At 38.0% G+C, this 26001-nt stretch overlaps 2 protein-coding genes across 4 annotated transcripts in view; both read right to left on the reverse strand.

Moving 5' to 3' along the window:
- Positions 1-8669, reverse strand: part of bicc1a (BicC family RNA binding protein 1a) — a 52551-nt gene extending 43882 nt beyond the window's left edge. For 2 of the 3 annotated variants that reach the window (XM_053237685.1, XM_053237684.1), the window contains exon 1: positions 8252-8668. In XM_053237685.1, the coding sequence (XP_053093660.1) occupies positions 8252-8444 (193 nt within the window). In that variant the 5' untranslated portion in view covers positions 8445-8668. Of the gene's footprint in view, positions 1-8251 lie in introns of all 3 variants that reach the window. The other variant, XM_053237686.1, reaches the window with a different exon arrangement.
- Positions 8670-12207: 3538 nt separating this feature from the next.
- ube2d1a (ubiquitin-conjugating enzyme E2D 1a) lies at positions 12208-24795 on the reverse strand. The gene is made up of 7 exons (XM_034308190.2): positions 24651-24795; positions 19192-19255; positions 18623-18654; positions 17124-17201; positions 15190-15295; positions 13835-13928; positions 12208-12910 (listed from the first exon to the last, which is right to left on the reverse strand). The coding sequence occupies exons 1-7, from the start codon at positions 24672-24674 to the stop codon at positions 12865-12867; spliced, it is 444 nt and encodes a 147-aa protein (XP_034164081.1). The 5' UTR covers positions 24675-24795; the 3' UTR covers positions 12208-12864.
- Between the last annotated feature and the right edge of the window lie 1206 nt (positions 24796-26001).

Here is a 26001-nt window from a genome sequence, read left to right on the forward strand (position 1 = left end):
TCGACACATTCCTCACACACACTCGGAGATTGCAGGAGCTCAGATATAATAAAACACTTTTTATATGTGTGTGTGTGTGTGTGTGTGTGTGTATGCACGTGAGAGAGAGAGAGAGAGAGAGAGAGAGAGAGAGAGAGAGAGAGAGAGAGAGAGAGAGAGAGGAGTGAACCTGCGTCTCATTAGTGCAGAGACTCAAATACCGAGTCGAGTTCTCCTGAGCCACATTCCATACAGAGCAGGAAAGAGCTGAAATCAATGCCTGCTTTTCTGCTTTCCTCTCAAACACACACACACACACACACACACACACACACACACACACACACACACACACACACACACACACACACACCACTTAACATTCTGGTCTGGTTAGTCCTTCTCTATTAGACTTTTGTCTCTTTATTGGACATTGTGGATCTTGACCATGGCATATCGAGAGGGATGTGTGTTAGGACTGTATCTGTCTATTTGTCTCATACACACTCACACACACACACACACACACACACACACAAACACACACACACACAGGTTGAGGGCGTGGTGAGATGGATGTTGTCATTCCTGAAGCTTCACTTCCTGTTACAGGGTCACAGAGCCACAAGCTCCTATAACCAGCAGCAGAGCTTTAGCTTGAACCTCGCACATTCTCTCTCCTGATTAGCTTCTCATATTTTTCAGACGTTACTATCACTCGGGATTTCAACATCCATCACTGCTGATATTTTGACATTCACAAGGCTGTTGTGCTCTGCATGTTGTGTAGAGATGGGGGTCTGTGGAAATGTTGTCGAGACAGTCATCTTTAACATTTTTAAGTTTCGGCAAACTTGCCTTTTCGATATTTCCCAAATCGCAAAAATGACATGCTGATCCATGACCTGAACATAATGTCCACCGTTTTCATTTGTTTTGAGAACACGAACATTAAAAACACACTTTATTCCATGCTCTAGCGTTGCTTGTTTACTTTACACTGCAGTCAAACATTCATTTATTCTTCTCTAAGCGCGTTATCCTGGTCAGGATTGTCGTGGATCCGGAGACTATCCCAGGAACACACCTAATCAAGGCAGGAATGCACCCTGAACAGGATGCCAGTACATTGCAGCACACCATGCACACGCGCTCACACACTTTGTTTTTTTTATAATTTAGTGTAGCGTAATATTTTAGAGAACCTGGAGAAACCTGCATGGACACGAGGACTCAAAGCTGTCAGATGTTCAGGATCAGGATCGAAGTGATGCTGTGAGGCAGTAATGCTACCTGCTGCACCACCGCACCATGCCACTGATGCCACTGATGCAATCAAACAAAATTTAAATTCACAACAGAGAAATATTTCAAATAAGTTCTGCTATTTTAATTGTGGAGCTTACATGACGTCTTTCGGAAAATCTGTGCTTCCTCTTATCCATACTACACCGCTAATATTGCATTTATCTTATCTACATTGGAAAGTGGATTGGAAAAAATCAACAAAAAAAAAGTTTTGGTGGTGATAAGATAAGAAAAGACGCGTTTTCAAATTCACGCGTGTTAATTTGAGCTGCACACGTTTTAATCTCAGGTTCCCGAAGCTGTCAGAAGGTCAGAAAAGCTATTAATGAATGGAGACAGTGGGTTTGGAAAAGTCCAAACAATAACAAATGTCCGAACATACACTCTGTGTTTGAGAAGAAGTCACCCGAGACGATGTGCTTATACCCTGATCTATACAAGCGTTCACACTGCGATTACAAAAACACCAGCAAGGCTTGGAGATCAGAGGAGGATAACGGATTTGTCCCTTTTCTGTCTCACAGCTTCTCAGTCCTTTTCCTGAACAAACCTGAACTGTGATTAAACTGAGTGAACTAGATGAAGGAAAACATCAAAGTGTACAGAGCCAGGATTGAGAAACACTCCTCTATACAATACCAAAATCTGGATATTAGCCCATACTCAATATTAATCTGATACTGACTTAGTAACCACGCAACCATCAGGCAACTATCAGATCTATCAAATCTCTCTGGCAAAGTTATAAATAGCTTCAGGACAGTGGAAAGACAAGTTGTGTCCTGTTTTGATGGTTAAGATCTGTGTTATGCCATCCACATCCGCGACATAAAATACATCCGTGGATCGTATGGGAAAATACGTCAAATTCAATCTGATACTAATCCAGCCCTAATACTGATACACAATATCAGAGCACAACTCTACAACATATAACAACAACAACAACAACAACAAGCATGCTTTCACATGACAGTACTTCCTGTTTGATAACCCAATCCACTACACTTGCAGGTGTGTGACGTGATGACAGTATCGGATCACAGTTTTAAAAAACATTTCATGATCACGCATCGCAATATGTAGTCTTGCTAAACTTCAAGCAATACAGTAGTGTTGGATTTAAAAAAAAAAAAAAAAAAAAACAGTTTGAAGATATTTTATTTAATGCATACAAAAAAAAAAAAAAAAAAAAGAAAAGATAGCACCATGTCTCAGAAAAGTGCAAAAGACATGATTTATCATGATACTGACTTCATATCGTCATATCGCTCAGCCCTAACTACACTCTTATTAAACATAAAGGTTCCTCTGGGACTCTAGGAGAACCCTTAAAGGTTCCACGTAGAACCCTGGCACAGAGGGTTTCCTCATTCACAAACGGTTCCAAGTAGAGAACCTTGAAAAACCTAGAACATTTAAGCATCCAAAGAAACCTTGAACATTTTTTTTTCTTAAAGTGTATATCTTGAAAACAGGAATATTCACTCACACTCTCTCTCACACACACACACACACACACACACAGAATTACATATTAAGCAGAAAGCAGTTTTATGATAGCTGGAACTCTTGGCTCGGAAAGCCTCAGCTTCAGAAGCTCCGGCTGCAGGATACAGAGCACCTGATATTGTCTGTACACTTTTCTGGCTACGAGCTTCAGAATCTTGAATGCTGCAGTCTGATTGGCTCTCTGGACTTCTGTGCACTGGCTTCCAGTGAAAAATCTTTTAAACAGCGTGACACGACGACCAAATCGGAGGGTTCATAAACATTCAAAAGTTTTAAAGACTTTTTGTGTGAAGCACTACTGTGGTGAGTAAACAACGTGATCTGGTGTTAGCTTAGTTACTCTGGTTTTCCTGTGTTAGGCAATAAAGCGCGGAAGACGTGTAAATTTCAAAGTGAAACTACGCATTTAAGCATTTCCAGATTGTAAATACACTCCAGATGGACTGACCCGGATGCTGCACGGACAATGTGTCCGATATTCATCACTATCGCTATGATGTCATCACATAACATCCTCATAAATAGCTCGTATTCTGGGAATTGCTGTTTTTTTTTTTTTTTTTTTAACTAGATAATAAATTGTTTGTGCTATTGTGCTTTAAATATCCACTGATCATCGCCTGTGTGGCGTTTCAGGGCAGATGACTGAACATGCTTCTCGCACAAAAAGGACACACGGTCCACGTCAGCTACGTTCGTCTGGCCAACTGAGTGGGAGTAAGGAGCACATTCCCTAAACTGAACTCACTTCCTGTTTCCACACACTCACACACATAATGTGCATACAGATGTGCAGTAGTGAGCAGCCAGGCACATACATGTACACAAACATTAAAGGATAATATGCTTGTCTTGTGCACTGTGTGTGTGTGTGTGTTATGAGTGTCATCATAACAGAAGCACATGTGGCATGTTAAAGGAACAAAAATATTAATAAAATGTAAACAATCTTTACACGCAGTTAATCAGACTCAAGAGTTTAGCTAAAATTACCCATAATCCCTTTCTGAGTATACATATATATACATATATATACATTTTATATATATATATATATATCCAAGTACAAATCAGGTATTGTCTCTGATAGCTGTAAGGTATTAAAGTATTAACCAGGATCGATGCATCCTTGTTCAAGCAAAATGGATTTTCCCGTCTCCATTAGCATGCTGTTATAGGACGCTCCTTTTCTTTTTCCCCTCCGTTCCTGAAAAAGGTCAGCTGGTCCCTCTCCTACATCAAAACACACATGGCTCGCTTCACAATGCCTCCATTATCCCACCTGACCAATCACAGCGCACGCACACACACGAGCGCGCACACACACACACACACACACACACACACACGCACGCACGCACACTCCCCAAATCCACACAGCCGAGCGTCTGGCCAATCCAAACAGCAGCAGGCTGGTCAGTGAGGAGAGCGATAGCGACTCAACCCGCATCATCAAAGAGCTTCATCAAAGTCCAGAGAAACACCTCTGACCCATGTGAGGGGAAAGGTCCGAGAAAAAACACACACTCAACTATAAAATCCGCCACTATGGATTTCACAAGCGGCGTATTAGAAAAAAAAAATAAATGCTCTGATTGTTCTGAAAATATAAGAATTAAATGAAACATAATTTAAAATCTGCTCCTGTGTGTGTGCACTCTTTAGTTTGTGTGTGTGTGTGTGAATTTTTCTTCCCCACTCCAGAAGTCCAGAAACACCCTAAGTTATATTTTCTCTAAATCATCTTATCTTGAGATCACAAACTATTTTTCTTGTGATCTTAATTACTGTAGCACACTGATATATGAAAGCTGCAGTGATGTAATGCTAGCTTCTGCTACGTGATCTCAGAAAATAACTTTGCTTGTCAAGAGAAAAAGAAGTTATAATCGCGAGATAACAGTAGAGAAAAAAAATAACTCGTGTACTTTCTGGACCTCTGTATTTTTCCCCCTGACATCACTTTGAGTGGGCGGGGCTAACCTCGTGTTCACACCGGCAGCAGTTTTGCCCATCGGATCAGTCTTTGTTTGAGTGTTCCTATCATCACTTTAGTGCTGGTTGTCATGGTTAGCGCGATGATGTCCATACAAGCTAGCTACAGAGAACGTACAAAACCACCCACTTGAGTAAAAAAATCTAAATTCATCCCACTAGAAATGTAAATTCTGAAGGAAATTCTTGCATCGCTGTCTACTAGTATCAGAACAAACCTAAAATACTGTTTCCTCAATTTCTGTCACCTATAGGTGGACGATATGAAAAAAAATATCATATCACGATACTTAATATCATGATACTTTATATGGGTGGCTAAGAAACTGTCAGCAAAACAGTAGTGAAGCTTTTTGTGAAAACTTTTATTTAATGCCTAACAAAAAAAGTTCTATAGAAAATTGGCATTTTATGATATTAAAGATTCAATACAAAAGTTTAACTTTTTTTATTTTAACATCAAATCAGCTGATTCCAAAGCTGGGATTGTTTAATAAAAACATTAATGTGTTAGCAGACGATATCACGATACCTGAGATATCTCCGAAATATCTCTTTATCACATAGATATCAATATATTGATGAATAAATCGAACATGTTAAGTCCACAGCAGCAGAGTGAGTATCACTGACTGACTGATTTGTGCACCCAAAAAAACACTGTTTCTTGGTAGACAGCCGCTCCCTCTCTCCTACTGACAGCTGCAAAATTGCTTTGCTTCTCATTTGCATAGAGTTAAACTTCGCTCAATTTTGTTGTGTCGCTTGCCCCGCCTGCTTTGGACTGATAATGGCTGCTGGAAATCGTCAGCTTCCTGTGAAAATGAATGACCTGAAGCCGCTTTGGCATGACGTGCAGCCGTGAGAGGCAACGTTCCGAGGGACTGTAGCTTCATTCATCCTGGTAAGAGTCACAATGGATCCGGAGCCCATCCCGGGAATACTGGATATGAAGCGGGAATACACCCTGTCCACCTCTAATGCCAGTCTATCACTGGACACTACACATACACACACACACATCAACATCTAGGGGCAATGTAGCACAGCCAGTTGACTTACTGGCATTTTTTGGAGATGGAGGAAACCAGAGAACGCAGAGGAAACCCACAGACACGGAGCGAACATGTGAAACTCCACGGGAAACAGTAATCCGAGCTCAGGATCGAACCAGGAACCCTGGAGATGTAAGGTGGCAACGCTTCCTGCTGTGCCACTACATCACTCGTATATGCTTAACTAACACAGGGGAATGTGATGTAAAACAGCTACACTTAAACAAATAGCAATTTTCATGAAAAGGAGATCATGTCTGCCTGATATTAAACACTTTAAGCAATTATTCTTTATATTACATGTTCACCAATTTTGCACTATTTTCATGCAAATCTGAACGTCAGAATTTAATCTCAATCCATGATCCTGTTAATATTCTCCATGTCTCTGAAACTTTCAGCTATCCCTGTCCTCGCTGCATGCCTCCATCTCACACTAATTCCAGTGTACTTGTTTTATCTTTAAAGAGGAAACTCGTCTTTCCTAATTATTGTACAACACGGTGTGTATGAGTGAAACTAAATGCAGACAAAAGCATACTGCAGGATCGATAACATTGTGCTAATCTCGTGCTACAATGATGTAATCTTGTGCTACAAAATGCCAAATTTAAATAATAAAAAAAAAGACATTTTGAAACAATTGAATCTTTAAAAAAAAATGCAGACTTTATTACAACTCAAGTCTGGTGCCCTGATAAATAACAAACCCTTGCATTAGCCTGCATCTGTAAGGTACTTCCACCCAATCATGTACTGTGTCGGGGGGAAGAAAATAAATAAATAAATAAATAAATAAATAAATAAATCACACCTGAGGGCATGCTGTATTAAGAAAATAATCAATGACGGCGAGGTGTAATATGGCTTGATGCAAACGTGCCGTTAATGATACCACCCTGAAGTTAATTACTTTTCAATAACAGCACATCCTTTTTAAGTGCTTTATTCCTCTTATACCACAGCAATTTATCAACTCTTACAAGTTTTTAGTTATTAAAGAATATGCTTTAGCTTTTAGCTGTTTACTGTTATATTTTATATCCACAAAACGAGTTAGTTCCTGTTATCGCTTACGTTATAGCAGTTACGGAGAGGCGTTCCCTCATCACCCTCTCTTTCTCTCTCTCGTGAAGATATTAAGAGAAAAATGTAGCTCGTCATGTTACTGAGAAAGTGCAAACTCCTCTGAAAACTTTAAAGTTACAGCCCTACCTCGGACTGCTAAAGCGCTGCAACTGGAGACTCCTTCCATAAACGTCTCCTCATAGAATATTTCATCCTATCAACCATTACACACGTTTTTATTGAGTTTATGTGGCGCATTTGCCGTACACGTCCCTGTGGAAGTTGTTACTATAGAAATAATACTGAATGACAAGGGAAGGATTACTGCGCCTAACCCTAACTTCAGTACACAATGGAAATCTTTCAGCTCTTTTTGTTTTCTAAAAACGAACTTTTTTTAAATCAGGACCACACAAGATCAGCATTCTTGTGTAATCCTATCATTATAGGGACTCTCAAGGACAAAAATCCTGCAATAAAACAATCAGACGCACAAGTTATTATACACATTTTATAAAAAAATCAGGAGCTAAACTTTCTACTTAGTTTTACAATATGAATCGCACTTTCACCTTGTAATCTGTCCATCAATTACAATTAAAATATCATCGCGACTTTATCGTAAGTCAAGCGCCCCTAGTGGTGGAGAGGTGCAATGCGCAATACATGTCATTCTGTAATGCACTAAAGTGTTACCAAAGGCCTAGTGCGTGTGGCCTAGTGTGTGCTTTAAAAAAGTGAAAACAACCACAGGTTGTTTTACAAAATCACAAAGGAACACTGAACTGGTGTTGGGTAGAACACTAGGTAAATACACTTCAGGTAAAAGGCAATATTTGTTATAATAATTTGAAAACAATTCAATACAACAGCAAAAGATCAGGGGGGAAAACATAATATTGGCCTTTGCTGAGAAAAAAAAGGTCATGAAAAAGCATCAAAATGTGTGTTATTGTTCTTGTTGTAGTTCCTAACCAACTAACAGGTAGAAATATTAATATTTTACAAATATTTCATGCAGCAAACACTTTGGATGACCATGAAAATTCATATAAATTCATATAAATTAGTTTTAAGCCCAGAAAAAGCAGGTAAAGCAAGTATAAGTTAAAAAAAAAAAAAGTAGTTACAGTATAACAAGTAAACACTGAAAAGCATCCTCCTGAGTAACACGTGACCAGCTTACACTTAGAAGTGAGAAGCAAATTTGCACATTATTATATTTATTATAGGAGAAAAAAAGTCACAAGATTGAGCTTGAAGACACCTTCATGTTGATAACCAGCTAAAAACACAATACTGATCAAATTCCCCTCGTACTTTTTTTTACCTACCTAATAACAGAGTTTCTAGTCTCTTTCGGTCCACACGGAACCTCTCCTCGGTCCAGTCCGGGTTGGGCGGGGACACGTGGCCGCTCGAGTCGCTCTCCGAGGCGGGCAGCGGGGAGTCAGCGCTCCGCTCGCTGTTCGAGCCCGGGTCCGAGTGCTGAGAGCAGCCGCTCAGAGGGACGCGCTGCGCGGCCATGTCGCTCCGGAACCGCCGCTAAACACACACAGCTCCGTAACTCAGTCTGACACTGGGATTCTTTCATAGAACAAAAACATGAAACATTCCAGTGCGTTAGTGGAGCTTTTCTTTCTTTAACTGATCCCAAGCTCCACTTTGCTCCTTCACAAAGCCCCTCTCACCCTCAACCATCTCTCAGACTTTCTACTGGGACAACATCCCCGACTTCTTTCATGCCAGAAGAATGGAATCTCCGCCCACTTTTCCTGCATCGCCACGCCCACATTTAACCCACGCAACTTTTTTTTGGAGTTCAGCGCCAAAGTAACGCGCGCATGCGCACAACCATAATACATATGTGGCGGCCTGGGAAAACCCTTCATTTCATAAAATTTTCGACTATATGAAGTTCTTGAGCTAAAATACTATGTTTCTTTTCTGCACTATTTCAACCAGAGGTATAGTTTTAAAATCTGGTTAGCCCCAAAACTGAAAAAAAGAGAAAACAGCCTGTAAAGAGCCACAGAAACACTGAAAACAACCTCATCATTGCCAGAGTTATACTATATGGCCAAAAGTATGTGAACACCTAACCACCACACAAATTCAAATACATTTTTTTGGTCACATACACAACCACATACACAGTACAACGTGAAGTGACATAAAAATAGAAATTAAATAAACTAGAATTTACTAGTATACAGGTAGAAAAGGAAAAATATAAAAATATAATATAAGGGATATAAAAGATAGGTGGCAGCAACAGCATGACTATATTTAGAATAAAGTACAGATATGTGCATATGTGCTTGTTGAACATCCCATCCCAGATTTATTCCCCTTTGCTGTTATAATAAGCTCCACTCTTCTGGGAAGCTTTCCACTAGATTTTGGGGCGTGGCTGTGGGGATTTTGTTCATTCAGCTACAAGAGCATTAGTGAGATCAGGTACTGATGTTGGTGAGGAGGTCTGGGGTGCAGTTGGTGTTCCAGTTCATCTCAAAGGTGTTCAGTGGGGTTGAGGTCAGGGCTCTGTGCAGGACACTCGAGTTCTTCCACTCCAACCTTCACACACCATGTCTTCATGGAGCTCGCTTTGTGCACAGGGGCAGCGTCATGCTGGAACAGGTTTAGGCCACTTAGTTCAAGTGAAGGGAAATTGTACTGTTAGAGCATACAATGTCATTCTATACAATTGTTTGCTTCCAAATTTGTGAGGAAGAAGCACATATGGGTGTGATGATCAGGTGTCTATATACTTTTGAGAGAGCTAGGGAGATCACAAAATCCTGACATGGGGATGAATCATCTGAGATGAGTAGCAGTTTGGGATTAAGTTTCAGCTGGGTTTCAGCTGCCATCCCTGATCAGATGTCTGCCAGACATGCTGAGGTTTGAGTGGAAACATGAGTGTCTGAGGGAGGGAAGGAGAGGATGAGTTGAGTGTCATCCATATAGCACCGGTAGAGAACCCATGTGAGGATATGACCTCACCAAGAGATCGAGTATAGAGGGAAAACAGAAGAGGACCAAGTACTGAGCCTTGTGGAGAACCAGTGGAGAGTCTGCGTGGAGCAGAAGTGGATCCCTTCCATGTCACCTGATATAACCAACCTTCCAGGTAGGAAGCAAACCAATGCCATGCTGTGCCACAAACTCCAAGACTCATGAGGGTGGACAAGAAAGCCTTGTGGTTGACTGTGTCAAACGCTGCTGAACAGTCGAGGAGGATGAGGACTGATGGCAGTCTGGCTGATCTAGCAGCATGGAGCTTCTCAGTGACGGCCAAAAGGGCAGTCTCTGTGGAATGTGCCGCTTTGAAGCCAGACTTGTTAAGATCTTGGAGGTTGTTCAGTGACAGATAGAGAGACAGCTGATTGTAGACAGTGCGTTCGAGGATTTTAGAAAGACAAGAGAGATGTGATACCGGTCATAATTGCTGATGTCTGAGGGATCCAGAGTGGATCCAGAGCTAGTCACTCAAAGTTAGAGAGGTATGTTATGAAATATTCGGAGTTGGTTTTTCCTCTGTAGAACATTTTTGAGGAGGATGCTGCTGCCTGTATTAAAAGTACATTATTGATGGTCAGCTAGAAACATCAACAATTACAAAACAGTTATGAGCTCCAAAACAAAGCAACAATTGAAAATGCAATGGGAAAGAAATAAAAAACATATCCAGCTAGCTAGTTCGCTAAAGTCAGGTTTATTTGCATTAATTAGCTGGTTAGCAGTGTAGCATTACATTAAACAGCAGCAACCTATAAAACAATGACACAAAATAAAACTGTTGCCAATTCGATAATTTCAGGTGTATTTTGTTAGCAAGTTAGGAAATTTGAACAGAATGACTTTGAGTGCCATTAAGCACTGCAATGATAGAGCAAGACCTAACAGTGTAATGTAGTTGATCAACCAAGACGTGTTTGGTGTCAAACTTGTTCTTCTTTACCTTAGTACTGGAGCTACAGGTCTAATGTAACTAACAAGTCTGTGATTACAGTAAATATGAGCCTCAAACCACATCCAGTTCTTCAGTGATGCCTCAGACTTCCTGATGCGGTTTTTAGGGCTCAGCAAGACTTCCTGTCATCTATAAACATGAACAAAACTTCACCTTGTAGCTGAATGCAGCAACCAGAATATATATTTTTTTTAATCAAAGGTTTAAAAAATGGTACCAGAAAGCTGGACATTATGCAGATGATTATTTAGTTCTACTTTCACATTCAAATTGTCAACATGGAATCTCTGTGCTATTTGACTTAATTGTTTATTTAAAATTGTAGTATATTGCTTAATGACTTTTATAGTCTTACAGTACTTGTTTGCTATGTTAGCCTTGTAGCATTTACATTTACGACATTTAGCAGACGTCCTTATCCAGAGAAACTTACAATTATCTCATTTATACAACTAAGCAGTTGAGGGTTAAGGGCCTTGCTCAAGGGCCCAGTAATGGCAACTTGGTGGTGCTGGGATTTGAACGCTCAACCTTCTGATCTGAAGGCCAACATCTTAACCACTGAGCTACCACTTACCACTTTCTACTTTCTGCATCAGTGCAAAAGTGTCTGTGACCGAATAAACATCTGCTAATCGAGAACATTTAATATTTACCCAAAACTGGACTTTAATATGTTAGGACTATAGGAAAATAATCAACGATGGGGTGTTGTGATGAAGACTGATGAGAAGTGGGGTCATTGTTGATTATTTTCCAATAACAGCATGTCCTGAAGTGTGTCATTCCTCTTATAACACAGCAATTATAACAGTTTTACTTATTCAAGAATGGCACATCATACTTTTTACCCACTTATACTTTTATTTAATGTTGTAGATTGTATGCAGAACACGTTAGTTCCTATTATACCTTACGCTATATATATATCCCTCACCAGCCTCTCTTGTTTTCTCTCCCCTTAAACTACAACTTGCCATGTTAATGAGAAACCCGAAAGCGCAACCTCCACTGTCCCGAGGACTTTCACATGGTGGAAAACGTACCGACAGTTACAAAGCGCTGACACTGGAGACTCCTTGCATAAAAAGTTAAATAAACTTCTCCTCACCATATCAACAGCTATATGTTTTTCTTAGTTAAGTAACATGTTGCTTAGTTATTAGGCTTAGATTTTAGATGAGACAGTCGAGTAGCTCCAGTGCAAACGCGCTGGACACCAAACAAGCCTTAGCTAATCATACACATTTGGGGCAAAATTGTTTACATTTCATATATTGAGAAAAGTGGACGTTTATCGAAACAAGGTAGAAATACAGTTTTCTTTTTATTTTCACCTTTTTCAAAAGGCATCCTGGTTTTACAACACTTTTTTTTTTTTTTCCTCGGGGTCATGTATACCAGTATAGTTTAACATTAACAGAATAATTATTCCAGATTCCTTCATCACAGTATACCATCACACCCCTAACACACAGTAAACCTTTAATAACAATCTAAAAGAACAAAACCTGCTTGTTAGTTCACACACATCATCACCAAAAAAAAAAAAAAAAAAAAAAAAATCCTGTCATGTTTTTAATTCAAAATAAAAATAGCTCCAGAACAGGTTTTAATGAGATATAATAAAATATCTAAAAGAGGAAAAAAAAAAAAAAAAAAAAAAAAACCTGTGTACCAGTAACAAACGCTAATTTTTGTCATCATTATTGTTGTGGCTACTCTGAGACTCTGATCAGCAGTAGCCTGATAACGTTTCGTTGTTCCATCATGTTTCTGTAAACGGAAAAGCGAACGGCTCCGCTGTGTGACGCAGTTTCAGTTTCGGCTACGAGTTTTCTTCTGTAAAGAAAAAAGGGGGGGAAAAGAACCAGAAACAGTCCACCGGTTTTTAATAAAGGTGGTACAGTACGTCCTCGTTAATCGTCCACGTGCAACCGTTCAGAGTCCTGCTGGCGGAATCAGAGGGAGTTACATGGCGTATTTCTGAGTCCACTCTCGGGCCATTCTGTTGTATCTGAGACAAAGAGAGAGAAAGAAAGAGAGAGAGAGAGATTAAATATAAATCGAAATCAGCTCCTAGGAATCCCCTGACTGGGACAGAAGCCCTTTTTTATAAACATAAAACATTTTTACACGCCTAATTGTGTTCTTCTCGAATTATACCACACTACCGGGAATGACACCACAGCTCTGATGCACTCTCCATTCTGATTGGCTGGAAGATGGTGATTCATTTTCTATAACTGCAGCTCTGACAGTAGTCTCTACAGTAACAATATTATTTCAATAGGTCACAGGTGGACACTCCATATAATCTAAGACTTACAATCTAATACGAGGTTAAATATATTGTTGATATTTAATTGTTTCTTTCTGAGACGTTTATTTAACATTTATGGAAGGAGTCTCCAGTGTCAGTGCTTTGTACATTCGTGAGAGGGGAGAAGAAGGAAAAAAAAAGAAAAGAGCGAGAGGCTGCTAAAGCTGCTAGAGCTAAACGATAACAGGAACTAATTTGTTTCGTGGACGTTCCACAATGTTCAATGTAACTATAAACAGATAAAAAGTTGCTCTTTAATAAATAAAATATTTTAGTGTTGATAAGTTGCTGTGGTATGAACACTTCAGGATGTGATGTTATTGAAGATACAATTGAATGCAAAAGTTTGGGCACCCCTGCCCAACGATTTTAATAAAATAACATGTTCTGCAAATGTTAATGCACAGTTACTTTATATCTGAACTTAAAACATAGTAATTACGGCATCATTTCTTAACTGTTGTACCAATGATACACTAACATTAAAAAAAACAGTACTAGCTTATGAATGTGCAGCTAAATTAACCAACGAGAGAATAACAACCTTTCAAAGGAAACGTTCACAGATATTAACTTGGGGTGAAGCTAATCGGAAATTGAAATGGAAGGGTTACATACTTGTCTTTGTCTGATTTGTAGATGTGTGCGATGTCCGGAACTAAAGGGTCATCTGGGTTCGGGTCACACAGCAGTGAGCATATGGATAACAACACTGAAAGACAGTTTGAATGAGTCCCTTATTCATTCACGTTAAATAATAATTATTAAAAGGAAATCTGCCAGGCAGATGCGTACAGGGAATGCACACGTGGAGGTACAAGTGTATAAGTAAATGCAACGTATTTAGAAAACAACTGCAAACATTGGGCCTCATTCATTAATCTTTTAGTTAAGTTGTATGTAAATGTCTGTGCAAGCTAAACTAAAAACATTTCTGCCAGATTTACAACAGTTTCAGAAACACTGATTTTCTTTGCTCTCGCATGGGTAAGTTGATCACTTGTAAAGTGCGAAGAGAGTTCCTGACACAGCTCACTTGCATTCAGTGATGCCGCAAAACTCCATAAAAGGTCAACCACACAGCCAGCTGGGAGCATGAAATGACTACTAAACAGTAATGGAAAATGAAGAAAGGCAGAAGTGAAAGTTATTTTGACTCACTTCTATGCCAATAAAAATATTTTGCAGTGTAACAGCACCTGAATGCCACTTCTATAAGTTGCTCTGGATAGGTGCGTCTGCTAAATGCTGTAAATGTAATAAAAATAAGCAATTTAAACTCGATAGTAGAGTATTTAAAGTCGATCAACTCAAGGTTTACATTAGTTAGTTTTCTTTCCCATAAATTTACATGAGTAGGAAATGAACGTTTTTCCAAAATCACAGGATTTTCATGAATACCAGATTTCTTGTGTAAATGCACCTACGAACAATTTACGAATACATCTGTTCATATCCAGCTTAATAAAGGAGGCCCAATGACCCTATTTTTACTGCACAGACATAAACTGAGAGTAAATAAAAATGAGGTGCAGTTGTTTTTCATTCACAAATACACACAAACACACTTATCACACGTATCATTTATTTGTCGATTTTTTTAAAAAAAACCTCCCGGTGACTCAAATAAATTCATGAAAGCGAATCATTAATAAATGGTACTCTGAATAATCCGAATCTGAAAACTTAAGCTTTACACTTTAAAGTGTTGTGGGCTGGGTTGCCAGGTCCTCCTTTTTTCTTTCAAATTAGGCAAGCTTTGACCTGCTGTAGTGCATTGTTTTTTTTGTTTTTTTTTTTGGTCTGTGCAAATGAAGACTCAGTGAATCTCATTTTATGTATTTATGGATCTCGTGTTATTTCTGTGTTCTTTCTATGCTAATTATGCAATTAAAAAACATATCCCCAAGTGACCCTGCTGGTTCTGTTCGGGCCGGTTCTTGTTCTAGAGTGTGTCATGTTACGGTTGGTACCTTTAGACACTGTGAGCGCAGGACTCCACTGAGAGCGCAGGATGTCCAGACAGATGCTGCCGTTACTGTTGATGTTTGGATGGTAGATTTTTGTTGTGAAGGCAACCTGCAAAAAAAAATAAAAAAAAAAAAGAAGAAGAAAAATAAAGATCTCGGATCTAATGACTAGTGGTGGAAAACATTTTAAAACACTTTAGAACCATGCTAAAGTTAACTCTATTTATATTTTCCTAGCATGATTAAATGATGTTTAAAGAAAAGACACAGCTCAGATAAATGAAATTAAGGCAATACTTATAAATTTTTTGGAGCTAGGAGGCTAATGTTGCTAACAGGTAAGGGACACTTATTGGAAATAATTCAGCATTGTGCAACATGCATACCCCTTTTAAAAGGCTCAGTAATACCATTTGTACATAAACGGTTTAATAACATACCAGAATAAGTCTTTATTAAGACACACAAATTAAACTGAAACAATATTTTCACTAAAAGCACTTCTAATGTATGTGATGCTCACATGTAGTGATATAAAAAAGATTGTTTGGTGAAGTAAGTGATCCAATATGGAAGGTTGCTACGTCTGTTTTATCTCTATGTAATCCTAGTGTTTGTGTTTATAACAGTGTGTCACACACATGGCGTCAGAAACCACATCACCAAGTGATGATTTGGGGCAGTCATCAACCGGTGGCCAAATGTGGAACTAACAAGGTATTCACAGAGCATTTGAAATGCAAAATATAGAAATAAAATAAAACAAAAGTAGGAGTGTGTAGGAGATCCACTGTTACAGCTTGTTATTTCTTATTTACCTGAAAGCAGCTCAGTGAGAAAGGAAAGAAATTTCAGAGACTTTTACATTTTTTTACAAATTTCAGAGATTCAAAGATTTTTACATTTTATTTATCCTTTCAGGTCTGTTCATGAAGTGATGATATGGCTTGTTTAAAAAAAAAAAAAAAAAAAAAAAAGGTTGAAGACAAAAATAAAATGTTTAATAAAAAAATAAAAGTTGGACAGGGACATGTGTATTTTTTTAAAAAAATGTCTCGGGCTCCTGTTGGGAGATCGTGAGTGTGAATCCTGTAGTTGAGCCAATGGAGCAAAATTACCCGTGCTCTCTGGGTGTCGATCACAGCAACATTAGCCAATCACAGATGTCTGTGAGCGCAAGTATGTGGAAGAGGGCGGATAGCCAAGAGAGCAAAATTGGCCATTCTGTCTGGATAGAGGGATGGTATGCTCTCTCTCACTAGTGAATCACAACGACATTAACCACTAGCAGTTCGAAAAAGTCGTGGTTGTCTGGCTTCGCGCGTCTCTGAGGAAGCGTGCTAGCCTACATCCTCCCCGGTTGGCCAAAATTCCCAAACCAAAAAAAAAACACATATCATCTCAAAAGACATGTCATCTGTTCAGAGTTCATTGCGCTAGTCATAAGTAGCAGAATGAATTGCCACTTCAAACTGATGTGTCACAGTTATAGCTGTGAGCTAATTGTTAATAGTTAAGTGTTGTCACCATCTTATGAAACAGGATGTTTGCAAATCTTAGTTGAATAACCTTGATTTAGACTGTCAGTTTGCACAATGCTAAACCGGTAGCTATAAACTACCCTTACTTGATAGCTCTATTAGCCTTGTATCTCCGATGAGAAACTAAAGAATGATCTCAGAAAGAATGACAAAACATGTTCAAGCTGATCGACTATATTTGGAAAAATTATGTAAACTTCCTTTCTAAGTAAAGAGTAAGTAATAAGATCAATGCTTTGGAACAAAAGCATGAACGCATAATAACTTGCACAAGTGTGTACAGTATGTCATTTACACAACCACAACCAAGTCATAACGAGAAGCAGAAAGTGGTTAGTAGTGATGAAGTGGACTACACACACTCGCACATTCACGCAATCTGCCGGTCTGACTCACCTTCGGTGGTTTAAAGGGGTAGTCTGTTGGGAAGTGAATAGTCAGGAAGAAAACCCCGCCCTGATACGGACTGTCACCCTGAGAGAGGAGAAAGACGACACATGAAGGGTTTAGGAAACTCTTGGTGGAAATTTCTAGAATTTCTGTCCATCTTTACCTACAACTGCTACAACTGAATTTCTCAGGCATCAAAATGAATCAAATAAAAAAGTGCAAGTCATTATGAGACAACTATTAACACTGTGTTAGGAGTATAATGTTATCATCTGAATAAAATAAAAATACATCAAGTTTTTAGTTTCATAAAGATGCCTCAGCTAAAAAAAATTCTTAATTTTAAAGAATATTGCTGCATTTGACTAAAGCTAAGACACTCCCTCAACTCGGAATTCCCTGCTTTGTAGATTGAACGCATGTGTGATGTAATTCTGAGTTTTTATGACTTTCCTCAGTAGCATAATTTCTTAAAGTTGCCAAGAAATCGCACGAGAGCCATGATGTCATTCTGCATGTTGAAATATTTCCTTTTGAAACAGGAAATCAGGACGAGAGCGTGAAAGAGTTTTTGACTGATTTCCACAACAGCCAATAACGAGAATCCGAGATACACTAGACCTCTCGTGCTGTATCCAGACAGACCCAAGTGACTGGACACAAATTGGACGAGTACACGATGAATCATCCAAACAACAACAACAAAAAAATACAATTTAAAAAAATAATAATAAATTACAGTTTTCTCATAGTTAGGTTAGGTGTTTAATTTTTAACACCATCAAGGGTTACATTCATGGCAGGAGCAAAGATAAATAAATAAATAAATAAAGCACACAAGAGACTAAACAGGCATACATGTAAGTAAATGAACACAAACCGGAGACATTTTAAGTAGTTAAAAAAAAAAAAAAAAAAATTTTAAGTATAAAACATTCCATACTGAGCAAGTTAAAAGCCTATATCAATTGTTAATTAATAAAGATTACATAAAAATTATATTATAAATAAATATATTAAAATATATGAAAATTTAAATATATTAAAAAAATCTTTGGTGTTGTTTTCCCCTAAATTATGAACTAAAATTAAAATAAAATTATTTACAAACCACATTTTTGTCAAACTGCTTTTTGCATGAAAAGCTCTAAAAGACCAGGTTGGATTTCCTGGGCACTTTATACACGGGTGAGTCGAGTGAAAAGCTTTTTCTAGAGGAATCCAGACTCTCCTTAAGTGCAGGAACGCTTATAACTAAATAAAATGGCAATTATGGAGAAAAAAAACTATACACTTTTCTGACACCTGTTTGTAATAAACAATGCAAATTTTTAAAAAAAAGTTTAGATTTTCATTTGTCTCAACCTCGTACTACAACGAGTGTCGGTTGAGGAGGATGTAGGATCAGACTTCTGGACTCTAATGGACGTGTCAGGACCACAATGAAACATATTAAACAAACATCATGGAACAAAACAGACAGAATGAAGAAGGCCTGTTCTTACTGGTCCCATTATTGTAGCCTGCCAGTGAAACACTATAGATAGAAAGAAAAAGGAAAATTAGCACGATGAAACACTTAATCATACTGAATCTTGGCTATAACAGAAGCTCTGACATAAGGTTTAGTAAGGACTTGCACAGGCACTGGAATGATGGATGCTGCGTAGAAACAGATTTATTTTCTTAAAACCTGTGTAATGTGTGTATGTGTAATCACTTATATGGTGATGTTTTCTGTAAGGAGATGTTCGTTTAGCATTTTATGGAAGGAGTCTCCAGTGTCAGAGCTTTGTAACAGTCAGATATATCATTTAAACGTAACTATGAATGAATAAGTAAAAGAGTGTAATCAGTGTCAAACTGCTTATGTTTAAGAGGAATAAAACACTCTGAGACTCGCTGTTATAGAAAATTCTTAAATTCGGAGTGTTATCAGTCGCTCCATTTCATGTCACATTGCATCACATCACTCCGTCTTTGATTATTTTCCTATAACAGCATGCCCCTGTGATTTTTTTATTCCTTACGCAGCTCCAGTGCAAGCTATTCCTTAAAGTTAATAAATACTCACAGTCCTCTCCCATCGGTCCTGCTGAGCATTGTGAAGGAGGGTCTCGCTGCAAGTCCTGTAATTCCTGCACAAACAACACACACACACACACACACACACACACACACACACAGAAGGAGAGAGAGAGAGAAAAAGAGAGCGAGAGTCTTTACATAGTGCATTTGCAAATGCTTTTGCATACAGTAATGGAATATTCCATGGAAAACACCATTATTCGTAATACTCCTCCTTTAGTATGAAGTCACTTCAGAGGAATTCATCCAGCAAGCACGCTGCGGCTCGACAGCGTTACGATCTTTATAACCAGGTTTTTTTTTTCTTTTTTTTTTTTCTTCCTGTCTCTGTTGACAACCACAACCTGATTATAACTCTTGTTCTAAACAAAGTGTGGCTCAAATCTCCTAATACATGCTAATATTAGTCTGTATACAGTGGAGTCCAAGAGTCTGAGATCACACTGAAAATCTGGGATTTCTTTTATTTAAAATCGGAAATAAACAGAAGGTTTTGGAATTTTGAACTATTTAAAACAACGAAAGTAAATGTTCAATATCTTAAAGTATTTAATCTTCAAGATTCTGCACTATGTCTAGGTCAGTATTTAAATGTAAGTGAATAATGACCATGTTAACTGCTTTGTACAAAAGATCAGATCTTCCTCATGTCTAATCTCTTCTACTGAAGCATGTGTTCAGACGACACTCTGATGGATTTGATCTAAAATGGATCATAAGGTTGGGGAGTCCGTGCCAGCTCGAGCACACACACACACACACACTGTCATTAAAACAAAAAAGGGAACAAACTGAATACTAAGAAACTCTGAAATTCATGTAAATATTGCAAAGATTCTACTTTTCACTCAAATTGTTACCAATAATCTGTAATGAAAATAGTGGTATTAAATTAGACACTTCACTTTCGCTCTCAGACTTTTGGACTCGACTTTATATACGAATTCCTGCGAATTCGTATCACGTGAATACATGCGCCCAATAGAAGACTGACATGTCACGGAAAATCCAAGATGGAGGAAGCACTGATTATAGTGGTGTCGCACCATCCCGTTCTACACAACACGGCTTTAAAAGATTATAAAATCAACATGAACAGGCAAGCACGTCAGAATCCACGTGGATGATATGTGGATGAAATTTCCCAAGAAATTTCACATGCTGAAAGTCTAGTCTGACCGCCACTTAAGTGTGTTTCATTAAAAATCTATTTTCGAAGCCGCTGAGAGGAACGTTTACTAAAGAATTCCTAAACTAAGAATAAGGGCGGGTTTAGAGGAATATCGAATAGTGATTGGCTAATGCAGTTGAGTGGCATGTGGTGAACTGAAATCCTAATGTGTGAAAAAAAAAGTCATAATTTCCTTTATGAATACAAATCATATAAATGTTCAAATGTCACATAAATTAGCAGAGTATTATGAAATTCTCCAGGAGTGAGTGTATGCATTTTTAAACTTGGTTGTCATTAATTATATCAAAGAAACGAACTCGACTGTGACAGTTTAGGATTGTTCATGATTTCCTCTTAGTGACTTAGCATTCTTCTTGGTTACTCCTAGATTTTTACAGAAGGGATTGTAGAGCTAAAACAAAAATCCATTTTTAAGACTTTCTCCTAAATCAGCCGTGTGAGGAGCTACTTTTAAGATTTACAACTCTTTGTGCTCCTGTCTGAACACAGCTTTAGTCTTGGTATCGCTGAATAAGACAGATTTTCAGGCAGAATCCAGGCTTGTGTCTATCTTGTGGCTAAAAAAAAACCCCAACTCTGTATTTGTCAGCGACGTGACAATTAGAGTCATGGCTACAGACACAACTTAACCATGTAATTACACCGGTCTGTAAACAGCGCACGGATTACCGTAGATGAAGTCAGCTTTGTAAAAAAAAAAAAAAAGCCAGGAATAGATGTACGCTGAGGGAAGTGGTAGAATACGGTTCTGTTGCTTGTTACTGGAAGGATGAGATTTCAGATTTCAGAGCTAGACAATTTTACCAACACAATTTAATGAGCTGATGCTGTGTGTATCCTGATAAAGAGAAAAGTTAGTCAATAATCAGATATAGTTTTGTTTTGCATCCTGGCAATAAATGCACCAAAGAAGACGAACGCGTCCTTTTAGGTTGTGTTTGATTCATTTTTGCTTGGACAGTCGCTCTGGTTGTGAGGTTTACATTAACACGCTCATTCTAATACGTTATCGTTTCTACAGAAGCAACTTACACAGATTTTTATACATATATGAATTAAAGTTGATGAAGTTTTGTGTGAGAAGATGTTCATTTAGTATTAATAGAAGGAGTCTCCAGTGTCAGATTACAATTTATTTATTGACATGAATGATTCATCATCATATTTGAGTCTATTTATAGCTATGTTGTGGATCATCCCTGAAACAAGTTCGCTTGCGTTATCGTAGCTATAAACAGCTGCTCTCTCACCAGGGTCTCTTTTTTCTTTCTTAAAGTTAAAAGACAAAAATCGCAGCTTGTCATGTTACCAAGAAAATGCAAACTCCTCCGTCATGACTCAAATTTTGGTGCAAATATTCTTCACTTTGACCACATGTATGTGCGCGCACGCAGCTGCTGTGTGAGTGAAATTATATGATTGTTCACATACTCGTTTGCGTATTTTATGTACATCTGGAAGATTAAAAGTAACATTCACTTGATGGCACATCAGAGCCAAAACATCCCTGTCTGTCTGTAACATTTAGTGATTTCATGCACAGCGACGTTTAACATACTGACGAGCTCCATTTGTCTTTAAAACTTTCTGCCGTCGTCGTGATTGCTGTCATGATCTGAGTCTCAAATTGAAAAACTTTACCTTATATTTGGCAGGTTTAATGGCTACATGAGAGGTTTTTTTTTTCTTTAAACTGAGACATTGCTGTAAAAGTGCTCTATAACCGTCTAGAATGGACGCTCCAATGAGCGCAGCCATCTTGCGTACCTGTATGTGTAGTTAAAAAGCAAATATAAATCAGCCTTTACAGCTTTAGCTCAGACTGTTACAAAGCACTGCCACTGGAGTCTCCTTTGAAAAAATTACTAAATAAGAGTCTTCTCATACACAACTTCACCATATCAACAGTTCCACAGGTTTTAAATCCATTTACGTAGCGCATCCACCATGCGAATCCCTGTGAATGAGCTGTTACTACAGAAACACATTAACTTACTAGAACTAGTGCATTAATATAAACCTGGGATTTGCCTTGTAGTCTCTTCTGACCAATCGGATTCGAGAATACAACAGCGAGGCGGGGTATATACCACTTTAAACACTTTTTAAATTATTGGACAGTTACAAATCTACAATAAAATACACAAATATGAAATCTATTATAATCTGTGAGATTAGGTGTGCTACATAAATACATGCAAATTTCTTTACACATTTTTATTTATTTTTTTTTTAAATATGTTAGTGTAATTATACCAATTCTTTTCAAACCAAATAGGCAGGTTGTGTGGTTTTAATGCCAAAAAATAAATAAATAAATAAATAATTTTTTTAAAAAAGCACATATGTGGGCTGTTCTTGTGATTAAAATCTAGTGAATAAACAGCTAAAATAATTATTCAAATAAAGCTTAGGATAAAAAAATCTGTATGAGTAAAAATCTGTTTGTACAGGAATCTGTTTGTTTTGCATGCACCAATGAATGTATTTTTCACATACGTATTATTTCTTAATGATAATATTACAACAATACAAGACAATTTTTCATTTATACTACTAATGTGTATTATTTAGGACATTGATGTACAGGTTTAATTCTTCTCCTTTATAAATATATCGTAGTGTGTTACTGAGTTTTGGGACTGGACTGGATTTACTGACCGTTTGGGTTTGTTTAGTGACATGGGCCTGGCAAACCTGAACTTTATAACTACATCCTGTTTCTAGTGTAAACATGTACATGACCTTTCTGAGAAAGCATGAGAAGATGTAAAGGAGCGACTGGTTAACGCTGGTTTTAGACTGTGTGATTTCAGCAGTCTGTGTGATTTCAGCAATATATTTTTGTGAATTCATTTATTTCTGTAAAGCTGCTTTGTGACAATGTCCATTGTTAAAAGCGCTATACAAATAAAATTGAATTGAATTGAATTGAAATCGAAGATTATTACTCGTCACACTGTATGACATGATCCCAATCACATCTCGGCTGAATTCTGTAACAGATTGTGTGATAACGTGTGTTCTCCGTGTCAGATTATATGATGAAGATCCTCTGGTGATAGATCTACGATTAAAGGGAATTGCTCTGTTCTGCTTACATCGTTAATCAGCGATTAATTGTGTAAACGGAAACATTTTTCAAATTGAGCTTGAGGTAATAATGATATCGTTTTCTGCCCATATTTGTAGCTGTCCTGCAAGTTTCGCCCTCCTGTTGGTGGATTTAAGACGAGCATCGTTGCAGTACTCACACTGTTGAGATTTTAGTTTAAAAAATAAAAATAAAAAATTTCTCACACTACCAGAACTTTCTCGTTGGTCATCTTTGGTTGCGACGGCGCAAATCATCCACCGGTGAGAGTCACGTCTATGTGTCCTTAAGACCGCCGATCTCATCTCATAACCGAGAAATTCATTTATAACATGCGATTTTTGTCTGGTGGCTTTCGACCAATCACAGTAGAGTATGTTAAACACCTCAGCGACATCACAAAACTACCAAGCAACAAGTACCCGTTTGGATCTTAGCAGTAAGTCTTTCATTTCCATCTGTTTGTTGTTAAATAGCTGTTATGTAAATCTAACATGGCACTTTTCTACAGTATGTACTGACTAACTTGCAGGGAAAGCTTAGAAACATTAAATATCGCGAGATGTACCGTTCTCTTAAGAAATGTCCTCAAGTATCGCGATATTTCCCGATACATCGACCATCCATTACTGAAAAAATGACATATTTGTTTTATAAGAATACAATTACTCTGAAATTGAGTGACTGAAAGCTAATTTCGGCGTTAAAATAAATAAATGAATAATTGTTTACTTTTTTAAAGGATTGTAAAATGTTAAAATTTGGTTAATAAGGAAAATAATAAACAAGTTAGTGATTATCAGTGTAAATAAGTGGCCTTAGGTTGGAGTTAGGGATATAAACAGGATTTAGAAATAAATGTAGACTTTTTTACGTTAATTTTTAACGTTAAAGACTAGCTACTTTAAGGAGAGTCATTTTTAAACAACTTTTCAGAAAATAAACCGCTATAAATGTGTAAAAAGGCGTGTCGTTGTGGTTTGTTGACAGATAAACTGAGCCGGCTTTGTTCTCGCTAGCAAAGCTGTAACGTTAGCTAACGCTAGCAAACACAGCCTTTACCAACAATAATACCACACCACCCATCCCTGAACACCTCTTAATTACCTGTCATAACGGTTTTATGAGCCGAAATGTAAACACAACACTGATTTACCTTCTGAATCCTTTTCAGAGCCATCACATCCACCGACACCTCTTTCCCCTTTTTTCTGAAACCTCTTCAACACCGCGCAGTGAAGGAGGAAACAATACTGAGCCGCATCCCAAACAACCCTGTAGTGAACATCTAGTGCACTACAAAGCGCCATGAAGCTATTATCTCATAAGCCTGAGTAGTGCACTTACATAGGGAGTCACGAGGTGTTTGGAAATCAACCAGCAACTTCAGGAAGTCGAGCATGTATTGATTTCAAAATAAAGGTGGGAGTGGAGCGTGTGTGTGAAATAATTCACGAAATGTGTAAATGGGTGGAATTAACAGTCAAACAAACAAATAAATAAATAAATAAAACAGACAATAAGCATATTTCTATCCAAATACATGATGGATGCACATCTGTATTTGCTTTGCAACCTGTCAGTAAAAGCACCAAAGAAATTTTATTTTATTTTTTTTAGATTTTTTTAGGTTTTATGTCAAAATAGAGTCATTATTGAATTGGTCAGAAGGTGTTGATTAATTTTCTATAACAGCAGCTCTGACAGTAGTTCCAGCTGCAAAGCAAATCACAGGTTTATTGTGATATTTCTATAGTATCAGCGTACACAAGGACTTGTATGGTGGATACTCCTTTTAAAAATATATTCTTCGAAAAATATATATATGATATGATTAAGTTTTCTGTAAGGAGATGTTTATGTAAAATTTTTTTGGAAGGAGTCTCCAGTTTCAGCATGGTCAGAGGTAAAGAATACACCGCAGCAATTTGCCAACAATTTGGCAAATAAATAAATGAAACTTATTTTCATTGCTTCTTTTAGCAGTCTTGTATCCTGCTCGGGGTCGTGGCGGATCCGGAGCTTTGCCTGGAAAACCCCGGGTGTGAGGTGGGAATACGCCCTGGACAGGACGCCAGTCCACTGCAGAGCACAAAACACACACACACATTCACACACATTCACACGCTCCTTCAAGCGAAATTTAGCATCATCAATCTACCTACTGGTTTGTTTGTTGTTTTTTTTTTTTGTTTTTTTTTTTATTGGAGGTGGGAGGAAACCGGAGAACCCCGAGGAAACCCGCACAGACACGCGGAAAACAGCTGATCAGCCAAGTTTGGTGTTCCAAGTTTTGCACTGGAGCTACCAATTTAGCATCGGACACTTTGCCACGTCAAGTACACCTCTTCATCTGAATCCAAACCAAACCGAGATTAAAAAAAATAATAATAATCCCAAACGTGGAAGAGATTACAAGCTGTACTTCTTGCTTTGGGAACATTTTACCATCCAAACTCAAATTCTTCAGGAAAGAAGCATCATATCAATGATTACACACATGATGA

This window comes from Pangasianodon hypophthalmus, chromosome 10 (assembly GCF_027358585.1).
Source record: "Pangasianodon hypophthalmus isolate fPanHyp1 chromosome 10, fPanHyp1.pri, whole genome shotgun sequence".
In the NCBI taxonomy this organism is placed as follows: Eukaryota; Metazoa; Chordata; class Actinopteri; order Siluriformes; family Pangasiidae; genus Pangasianodon; species Pangasianodon hypophthalmus.